The sequence below is a fragment of the Gossypium arboreum genome, chromosome 6, assembly GCF_025698485.1.
Source record: "Gossypium arboreum isolate Shixiya-1 chromosome 6, ASM2569848v2, whole genome shotgun sequence".
In the NCBI taxonomy this organism is placed as follows: Eukaryota; Viridiplantae; Streptophyta; class Magnoliopsida; order Malvales; family Malvaceae; genus Gossypium; species Gossypium arboreum.
In genome coordinates this window covers 11,961,045-11,971,695 of record NC_069075.1, presented here as the reverse complement: position 1 = coordinate 11,971,695, position 10,651 = coordinate 11,961,045, and the positions used below count along the sequence as shown (strand labels likewise).

The window sequence follows — 10,651 nt, the reverse complement described above, 5'->3', positions numbered from 1 at the left end:
CCATAAGACGTTCACTAATTTGACAAAGTTTGGTAAGTGTTACATGGAATTATGTGATATAGGAAGTACGAGTTCATAAGATATGAGTATAGAACTTGGTTGATAAATGAATTCATTTGTGATTATATAATTGTTCATCTTGAATGTACTGTCCATATGTATTGATAATTCAAACGTATTAATGAATAAAGTTCCGACATGGAATAAACTGAACACGAGACAAATAATTATGAAATTGAACTCGGAACTCATGAAAATGACAGTTATTGATATATGGAGACATGAGACATTGGTATATGAATATGGAAAATGTTTGATAAATGTGTTTATTCATAATTATGGAATTATATACCTCATGTGTACTATTTGCATAAAGATGATATTTCAAATACTTTGGTTATTTAAGCTTAAATATGAAACAGTATGAAATCAAGATAAGTTGTTATAAAAATATATTTAGATTATAGAGCTATGGCTGACATATGTTGTATGATTACATAACGTGAAATTGTGTATATATATATGAGAAATTTAATGAGAAATAAGCCATACACGTTTCTTGTTATTTATATGAAGTGTACGACTGACAAGGGTGATGAAGTTATAAACAGAGAGTTACACGGGTTGAAACACGGGCATGTGACTCTCCAAAGTGTGAAAATTTTCTAAGTGTTGCAAAAGTTTCATATGTTTACGGTCTGATCCCGAACCACCCTGAATGTATGTTTTGGGCCCCATAGGCCCATATAAAGGACGTTAAACATATGTATGAAAGTTTTTAATTTAGAAGAAATTTTATGGCTGATTTTTACATGATTGATCATATTAAGTTTGGTAATGCCTCGTACCCTATTCTAGGCTCGGAATACTGGTAGGGGTGTTACATTTGATGCTAAGATCTCCCCCTTCTCATTTCGTACAATCAAGCCCGAAGCCGATTTGGAATATTGTTGGTCAAAAGCTGCGTCAAAATGAACTGTGACCTTTGCTCTTCGATTATCCTGTTAAATGCCTGAATAGGACTGAAGGGTGAGTTTTTCCTCTTTTATTCCATCCAACTTAGAGATATAACTTCAGATTTGCTTCGCTATTTCTCTTCCTATCACATTTCTTTTTTCATATAATAAACAATTCTTATTAAACCAGATTAACTAGAGTCTACAACAGAAAAACTGAATCTATTCATTAGTCCCTTGACAGAAGACCCAGGTAAGCCATTCCCACATATTTTGAGTATTATTATTTAGTACCCATGAAAGATTTGAGTGATTCCAAACCTCGGTTGTTGTAAGACACTATTGAAAAATATGGCTACTGTCTTCCTCATTTTGACGATACCGAGGGCATTGAGCATCCACCACTACTTTCTTATGTTTGAGGTTTAAAAAGGACAGAATAAAGTTCCAAGAGATTCTTCAAACTGTTATTGTAACTTTTGAGGGGATGTGTAATTTCCGTAGTTTCCTATAGAAAGTTTTTGTTTCGGCTTGTATAATATAACTACTAGGATATAAATTAGTCTCTTGTAATAGTTTATAGGCACTCCTGACTGAGAAATCATTGGACAATTCAACTCTCCATACTTGAAAATCGTCATGAGTTGTCTCCACCAATGGAATCTGCATGATTTTTTTTTTTGCTACATCCATACGAAAGGTATTCATAACAACATCTGTTTTCCAAGTCCTATTAGTGGCCTCAATTAAATATAGAACTAACTTAATGTTTTCATTGTTGTCTTGATTCTGCAATCTATTTTCATTGTTGTCTTGATTCTGCAATCTATCTACTTCATTTCCTAAAATCCACAAATCTTCCCAAATGGAAATATGATCATCTCTACCAACCCTCCAGCATAAACCTTTCTCCAGAAGCCCTTTTGCTGCCCAGGTACTCTTCCAGGTAAGCGAAGGTAAATTCTCTAACCGAGCATTTAGAAATCTGAATTAGGATAATATTTTTCCTTCAAAACACGGGCTAATAATGAATTTGGATAATTAAAAAGAAGCCAACCCTACTTTGCTAATAACGCTATATTAAATTTTGCAAGATTTCGAAAACCAATACCACCATCTTTGTTTAATGAGCATAGTTCCTTCCAAGCACACCAATGAATGCCTTTTTTGTCATGACCTCTTTGCCACCAAAACTTAGCCATGATGCCCTCCAATTCAGCACATAGAGACTTAGGAAGTAGAGAGCAAGCCATAGTATAAGTTGGAATGGATTAGAGTAGAGCCTTTATGAAAACTTCTTTTCCTTCTTGAAAAATATGTCTTATGCTCCAGCTATCAATTCGTTGTTTAAATTTGTCCTTCAAAGCTTGAAATGATGCCCTCTTCTTTCTTCCCACCATATTAGGGAGCCCAAGATACCGTTCTGGTTCAGTTGATCTTCTTACTCCGAGTAGACTTGAAACTGTTGTCTTTTCTTCATCTTGTGTATTTGTATTGAAAAATTTACTATACTATAAAATAGACATAATAACTTATTAGTATTTTACTAATTATGATGTAATAATAACAAAAATATTAATATTTAACAAATAATATATTAATATAATAAGATAATTATTTGATGCAAGCTAATAAAAATTTTAACTCTATAAACTAATTGAAAATTTAACATATGCACATAAATTATATTTAAAAAATTAAAAACAAATAACATATGAAAAATAAAATTAAATATTAAAATCACATTTTAATTGATTAAGGGTCTATTTATTTACTCAGAAAAAATTTTATGGAAAACATTTTTATTATTTTCCTATATTTATTTGGTGAAAAATGAATTTCCACCATAAATCATTCTCCAAAACACGGAAAATGAGGGCTTTTTTAAAAAAAAAAAATGTCTTGTCCTTTTTATTTCATAAGACATTTTTTGATGTTTCTCCTTTTCACATCCTCAATGAAGAAAAACCCTCTTCCCCTTTCTTCTTCATTGCTAATCCCAACCCAGTGCTTGTCGCTAGCTAGCAACGCTTCTCAGCACTAGTGGTCGATAAAAAATCCTTTTCCATAAAGCATTTTACAGGCCTTAACTTTCCCACCTTCTTGAGAAAACATCTCTCCTTTTTCGCAAATTTTTTTTTCTCATCGACAACATTACTGGTAAGATTTATCCCCTGCTCTTTCATCCACTACAACAAAAATTATTAGTGAACGACAATTCTCTTAACTACTGAAACTGTTAAAGAAGTTCAATCCGCTCCAGCACTAGCCAACTACCAGCAAAACCATTATTTTTTATGCTCTGAAAAGTTATCAGTAATTATTCATTCCTTTCTTTTTTTGCATTTCAATTTGACTTTTTTTTTTTTGTTTCAGGTATTTTAAAAGATTTCGGTGATATAATAATTATCTACTTATTTCCATTTTTCCTTAATTTATCAAGTTGAAGATATGAGGTTGCTTTTCTCTCTTTTTTTGGCAACATGGGGAACTTCTTCTCTATTTGGGATGTTAAATAACTCCAACAAATTGCATTATTGGAGAGAAATGATTCTCTTGCTATAATCAAATATAGCTGCTCTTTAGTTTATACAAGAAGTTGCTTGCTCACTCATTGCCATGGTGTCTTTAAAAAATAATTATTTATTTCATTCTTTTAAATATTCAATTATTTAACCATCTCTCTTTTTCATAAAGCTTACTATTTAAATGTCTAACAAGTAAAACTTCCTATTTGAGATTATTAATCATACTTGGTAGGGAACATATTTTTGAAAGACGTGTAACAAAGCTCCAAATTACAAGGCTTCTCCAAATACTTGTGAAAATATGGTTGGATTATGCCTAAAGGGTATACATGTAGGTAAGGTTTTCTTTCTTTGTTTAAATTTTAAAATAATATCTTTAGTATTTTATATATATTATAAATATTGTTTTTCTTTTCTGAGAAACATTAAGAATTGATCATGTGATTATTTTGCAACAATGCAGTTTTTCTTTTTGTAAAAAGGGTATGGACATTATTACTATCTATGAGGTTTATTATGCTAATGTAGGGATCAAAAGCTTAAGGGCACAATTCTAGTTGGATTCACAGCTAAATTAAATGGAGAGATTAGTAGTCATCTTTCAAAGAGTGTGATGTTCAATTAATTGTGATGTTCAATCAATTTTTTACGAGATCGAAATCAGTTTAATGGTGATACTTTTGCCCACTATTTAGGTGAAGTTGACATGTTGGTGTTCATGGAAGCCTGTTGCAACATTAATCCAAAGGCAAGTTGCAAAAGAAAAGGGTAAATGATAAATGCTAAAAGTAACATATTTTAGCATCATACATAATGCATTTTTGGATGTTTATTCTATTTAAAATGGTGAATTTTATGTTTCATCCTTTAAATTCATGTTTCTATACTTAGGAGAGTATTTGGGAACAAAAGGAGCGAAAGTCAAAAAATTGAAATATCAAAGCAACTTTCAGGAGCCACACGAGCTGGGTCATTCCACAGGGGCTAGACACACGGTCGTGTGAGCCACACGGCCATATTCCAGGCCGTGTCAAAATCGTAAATTTCACTCCAAACGCGTGGAAAAACATAATTTTTAGGTTTTTCGAGCATTCCAAGACCTATATATGACAAACATAAGAAGATGGGAGTAAATCGTCATAGAATATTTAAGAAAACAACTCAGAAAATACTATTGAAGTCGACTCTGAAATAGATTTCCATCAAGACTGAAGATCTTCTTTTGATTTCTTTAAAGTTTATTATGAGTTTCTTTATTTCTTATGGCTATATTGTCTTTGAGATGTTTTTATTTGCAATTATGAACTAACTTTCTAAATACCTAGGAGAGATGAACCCTATGATGAATTTTGTCTTTTGATTTATGTTCTATTAATCCATTTTGTTGTACTTAAATCAGAGGAAGAATAGACAATGTTTAAAAGTAGATTTAGCATAATTGAGTGGAGTTGCATACAAATACAATCCTAGAAATAGGACGACATCAATCTATCGGATTAGAGTCAAATCTAATAGGGGGATTCATAGATAGAATTAATGAGATAATAGGGGTTTTAGTTAGAAAGAAATTTCAATTAATCAACCTAGAGTCAGTTGCTCTTAGTCTTAAAGAAAGATATTAGCATAATTTATGTATTTCTACGGATCAAGATACAAAGTAAAGAAACTGCGTAATTTAGATTGATAATGACAAATGAAGTCTAGGTGAATTCTTTTCTGAGTATTGTTTCGCTTCTTGGTTGTTTACTCAATTATTTTCCTTATTTTTTATTTGTCGTGTCCTTTAGTTAATTTTAGTTTTTAATCAATCACTCTAATTTGTCGGTTAAATAATAAAAAAACGCAAGTACTAGTACTTTTAGTCTTCGTGGGAACGATATCTGTATTAACTGTAGTTATACTATTAATTGATAGGTACAATTGCCTTTATTGAATTTTTAATTAGTTTTTTACTGCCATCAATAGAATAAAGGTTGGTTTGGTGAATGATATGATATTAAATTAGCTATTAACATGAAGCGAAGAGATCGAGTAAAGTTAGTATTTACGGTTTGTTAGAATTGTTATTTTCTATAGATGTCAGCATTAACACCAATTCTTCTATTTTTTACTCGCATATAAATATGTGAGAATCTGTATCCGAAAGGTATCAAAGGACATTGGAAGAGGATGCTTTTAGGCGAGTCTTGTACCATTGCGGTGATCCTATGTTCCATCATGAGCTCTTAATTTCTCAGTATAGTGATTCTTCTATTTTATGCAAGTTCTTTTTTCTAATGGCTTCAATAAAATTACTATGAACGCCCTAAATTTCTTTTGCCTTGATAATAGAAAATTGGATATAGGCCTCCCCATAATGAGGCCCATGATATAGAAGAAAGCTGAAAGGGCCATCACTGAAACCCGAATAAGCCACATGAACTCTGAGTATCTGCTGCAACACCTTCAACGTTTCCTCGAACGTCCAAACCAAATCAAGCAAATCCATTCCCTGCTAATCACCACCGCTCTCCTCTTCAATACTGCTTCCAAATGGAAACCAACCCTCCTTTACAACACCTTAATAAGGGCTTATCTCAACATAATCCCACATTGTTCCCTTACACTCTTCACCTTCATGCTTCATCATCAGGCACCCCCCAATGGCCACACTTTCACTTCCCTTTTCAAAGCCGCCTCTACCTCTCAATCCTTAGCCTCGCTCTCTTGCTCACCCCTCCATGCCCAAGCACTAAAGCGTGGCGTCTTGACTGACTCCTTCGTGCAAACATCTTTGCTTGGTTTGTATGCCAAACTCGGTAGCCTAAGTAATGTGCGTAAAGTGTTCGAAAAAATTCTTAACCCGTGCATCGTCGCGTGTAATGTGATGCTTGATGCTTTTGGGAGAAATGGTGATATGGGTTCTGCTCTTTTCTTCTTTGACCGCATGAGTGAAAAGGATGTGGTGTCTTGGACAAGTGTTATTAATGGTTTCGTAAGGAGCAAACAGTTTGCAAAGGCTATTTGGGTTTTTGAGAAAATGATAGAGTTTTCGGTTAAACCGAGTGAGGCTACTTATGTTAACGTGCTCTCTTGTTGTGCTAATTTAGAAGAGCAAAGGGGGTTTTACCAAGGGAGGCAGATACATGGGCATATTTTCAGAAACGAGGGCGTTATGACTGTTTTCATGGGCACGGCATTGATTGATTTTTATGGAAAAAGAGGTCATTTAGACTTTGCCTTTAGAGTTTTTAATCAAATGTTGGATAGAGAGGTTTGTACTTGGAATGCAATGATCTCTTCTTTTGCATGTAATGGTAGAGAAAAGGAGGCTTTGGACTTGTTTGAGAAGATGAAAGTGGACGGAATGTGTCCGAATGAGGTCACATTTGTTGCTGTTCTTACAGCATGTGCTCGCACTAAGAGAGTGCAGTTGGGTTCACAATTCTTTCAATCAATGTGGTGCCAATATGGCATTGTGCCAATAATGGAACACTACGGGTGTCTGGTAGACCTTTTAGGCAGAGCAGGCCTTTTGACTCAAGCGACTGAGTTTGTAAACACTATGCCATTTCAACCTGATGCTTCGGTTTTGGGGGCTCTTTTAGGTGCTTGTAAGATTCATGGTGCCATTGAACTTGGAAATGAAGTGGGGAGAAGGTTGCTTGAGTTGCAGCCACGACATTGCGGACTATATGTAGCATTGTCTACCATAAATGCCGACAAGGAGAGATGGGATCGTGCAGCTGACTTGGGGAAAGCCATGGTAGAAGCAGGTATCAGGAAAGTTCCTGCTTATAGCTTCATTGATTCCGTGTAAAAATCCTGTGGAAGCAGTCTCTATTCTTTAACTAATCACATGCATTCTGCAGCAGCAATATCGATGGTAAATGCCAATCAAAATATTAGAGAATTCATTCTTAGATTGAACAATCAAATATTCCCCTAGACAAAGAGTTAACTCTCTTATGATGCAAACACATCAGCATGATGAGATTTACATATGAAAGACAAATGAAATTCATGCTTGCTTGATTTTTTTTCTTTAGCCTGTCTTGACTCGATATATGTATTTGTCATGTGAAGGGAAGAACACAAAAATTGGGATTGAGGGGACCCTTTTACTTTTGGTGAAATGGACTGACTGAACGTGTGCAGCATGAGGGTATTTAAAATTCCATTAGTCTCTGGTTGTGGGCCAAATCTGAGGTAGGATTTTTGGTGAGGGAAAGGGAAAATAGAGATGCCTTTTGTTTTAGTGGCGTACATATGGAGGCTAGCTACGTTGTTGATTTGAATTTGATGGACCAATAATTGTTTGTTTTAATTGACTTATGCTTCCTTTGACAGACCTGTAGGATGGCTCTACCTGGTAAGTTTATTATTTGGATTCTTTAAAAGATTTGGTTTTATTTAAAAAATTGAGTAAACTAATCATTATATTTTAGATTAAAAAGTAAATTACTCTTTTTGTTAAAAATTTTATCCATTTTTACTATTAAAAATTGTGTTAACATGAGGTACACATGGTATTGTTATGTGTAACTATATAGAAATTCCATCAGTCAAACCAACTTTTTTATGGTAGAAAAGGATGATCTTTTTAACAAAAAGATTTGTTTGCTCTTTGATTTATTGTACATAGATTAATTTACTCATTTTTTAAGTAAATAGAATAAAATGCAATTTGATTCCTAAGACATAGACCTTCATAATAGTATTACCTACCAAAGACAATAGATTATGGCTACCATTTGCGTGAGAAATGTAACAAATATATTTATAAAGGAATAGTAAAATACAATTGCTGAGGCTTGTATTTAAATTTTATTATCTGTAATTTTTAATAATACAATTTTCTTTATAAAGTATGAGTATTTTATTATTAATAAATTGAATTAATGACAGATTGACTCTTATCACTAATTATATATATAACACAGAAATGGAATAAAAAAAATTCAAACATAACACAGCATCAATATCAACTTGTTTTAAATTTTTATATAATATAATTTATTAACCTATCAAACACCTTAAAACAATACTGACAATAAAATAAAAATGTGATACAACATGAATTATCAATTTTTTTTTAAATGCCTTAGGTGAATTGTGTGTAGAGATTTGAGAAATGGGGACAAGAAATTGAAATTTATAACAAAAATTCTAATCAATGTTTTGGTTAATGATAAACTTCGAATCTCACCGGAAAGAAGGACCACTGAAGCAGCACAGCTCATTTGGACCATAGTTGTAATGGAGTGGATGTTAACTTTTTGCACAGCTCACGCAAATTAAGTTGAGCCTTTTAAGGCTTTGGCTTTAATGACACAATTAAATGAAGCAACCATGTTGATGCATATATGGTAATACATATTTCTATCCACATATATAATTAATGCATTATGATTGGGTTTTCGTTTTATAAATATTTCACTTTTCCTTGTTTGTTGGGATAACGTAAGCAAATTAATTATTGAAGAGAATATTTTTTTTTTATTCACCATTAACATAATACAAATATTAAGAATCACATGCCACTTACTTGTATGCATGAAGTTCTTACGTATTAATCATTTTGTTTTTGTTTAATTTAGTCCTAATAATAATAGTACTATAATTCTTAAGTTTGGGAATTTTCATTAAATATATAGAACAAGAAAGGTGTTTTATTTTTTAAAAAAGAAATGAAAACCCTATGGCTACCCATTAAAACTAATAGCAAATCCAAACTTATATTAAAACACCCTCAAAGTGGCTGTGCTTTGCTCCATCAATAAGGAACCCCAAAAGTCCAAACCCCTTCCTTATTTACACCCTTTATTTGTTTGTTTGTTTATCTTCTTCTTCTTCTTCTTCTTCTGTTTTGTCTTTGTTCGTCCTTATGAAAACTTGAAACGGAAAGCCTTTCTCAATAAACTCTACAAAAGGCACTTCCTTTTTTTCAACAACTCATTTAGTTTGGTTCAGTCATTTTCACAAGTGCAAATCAAGGGAAAGAGGTAAGATTCCCTTAATTGTTTGTTTCAATTAATGAACTCATGGGACTTGCTTTACCATTATTCTAGCTAGTTGCTTTCTGGGTTTTCTTTGCCAAGTTAACTTAGTGTGATATTGCAGGGAGAGAGGGAAGGAAGAACAATGGAAGGGGAAAGGAGGAGGAGGAGTTTCAAAGAACGGCTGGGATTTAAAGTGATGGGTTGTTGTGGTGGGTCTAAATGGGGATTCGGGTCAACGACCATGAGCCTCAGAGACGAAGATGAAGCTGAAATAGAAGAAGAGGAAGAACGAGTAGCAGCAGCGGATCCAGGTTGCGTCAACCCGGATCCGGTTCCGACAGGCATGAACCTAGCCGCTGCTTTAGCAGCCGAGCGACATTATCGGGCATCGGGGTCGCCGACAAGTAATGTGGGTGGGGCGAGAACACCAGGGACTCCGCTAAGGGTATCGTTGATGAGGCTGTTGGAGGAGGCCGACGGCGGCGGAGGTGAGGAGGAGGAAGAAAAAGGGAGGAGGATGGAAATGGGGAGTGATAGGATATGCTGCGTGTGCATGGGGAGGAAGAAAGGTGCGGCTTTTATCCCATGTGGGCACACTTTTTGCAGGGTGTGTTCGAGGGAAGTGTGGTTGAATCGAGGGAGTTGTCCCCTCTGCAACCGTTCCATCCTCGAGATTCTTGACATTTTCTGAATCCTATCATCCATTGCTCTTACATCATCTTCTTCATGATGATAATGGTCATGGTCAATGGCTGAATAAGACTCATCAAGGAGTTTAGTCTTTTTATTTATTTTTATTTAAAAATATTAAATTGTTAAAATTATTCTATTAAATTTAAGTTTATTATAATATTATTTTTTATATATGACTTCTATTTAATTTAATAAAATAAATTTATCAATATTAATATTAAATTTTAATTTTAAAATTTTAAAATTTTAATATTAAAAATAGTACAAAACTTAAAACATATTTTAACCCTAAATTTATTATTAAACTTTGAGTTATTCTCATAAATAACGATTTCCAATATTCATTTCCAACATCCATTTATATATATAATTATTATTAAATATGTTTATTTACTTTTTTAAGGAAAATATGTTTATTTTTAAAAGTAGTAATTTAACAAATTCAAAAAATTTCGATGGTCTAATTTAATCAACATATATTATTTTTAATTAT

At 33.2% G+C, this 10,651-nt stretch overlaps 2 protein-coding genes and 1 long non-coding RNA gene across 4 annotated transcripts; all 3 read left to right on the top strand.

Moving 5' to 3' along the window:
• The first annotated feature begins 4,018 nt into the window (after window positions 1-4,018).
• On the top strand, window positions 4,019-4,804 carry LOC128293972 (uncharacterized). The gene is made up of 2 exons (XR_008284136.1): window positions 4,019-4,252; window positions 4,376-4,804. It is a non-coding gene; the product is annotated as an uncharacterized LOC128293972 (long non-coding RNA).
• An 831-nt stretch (window positions 4,805-5,635) lies between these two features.
• On the top strand, window positions 5,636-7,924 carry LOC108485819 (putative pentatricopeptide repeat-containing protein At1g10330). Of its 2 annotated transcripts, none has more exons than XM_053030146.1 (2): window positions 5,636-7,239; window positions 7,550-7,924. In XM_053030146.1, exons 1-2 carry the CDS (start codon window positions 5,901-5,903, stop codon window positions 7,609-7,611), a joined length of 1,401 nt encoding a protein of 466 aa, XP_052886106.1. In that variant the 5' UTR covers window positions 5,636-5,900; the 3' UTR covers window positions 7,612-7,924. The 2 variants fall into 2 exon arrangements, with proteins under 2 accessions (XP_052886106.1, XP_017645157.1); XM_017789668.2 differs by having other exon boundaries at window positions 5,636-7,349.
• Window positions 7,925-9,105: 1,181 nt separating this feature from the next.
• Window positions 9,106-10,380, top strand: LOC108485892 (uncharacterized). Its single transcript, XM_017789738.2, has 2 exons — window positions 9,106-9,468; window positions 9,587-10,380. Exon 2 carries the CDS (start codon window positions 9,608-9,610, stop codon window positions 10,154-10,156), a length of 549 nt encoding a protein of 182 aa, XP_017645227.1. The 5' UTR covers window positions 9,106-9,468; window positions 9,587-9,607; the 3' UTR covers window positions 10,157-10,380.
• Window positions 10,381-10,651: the final 271 nt, after the last annotated feature.

What these genes read in the sequence shown, in the direction of transcription:
- LOC108485819 (XM_053030146.1), top strand. Translation starts at nt 5,901, where the DNA reads ATGAACTCTGAGTATCTGCTGCAACACCTTCAACGTTTCCTCGAACGT. An exon ending in GAAAGCCATGGTAGAAGCAG is followed by an intron (nt 7,240 to 7,549) that starts GTATCAGGAAAG and finishes TGTCATGTGAAG; the next exon opens with GGAAGAACACAAAAATTGGG.
- LOC108485892 (XM_017789738.2), top strand. Translation starts at nt 9,608, where the DNA reads ATGGAAGGGGAAAGGAGGAGGAGGAGTTTCAAAGAACGGCTGGGATTT.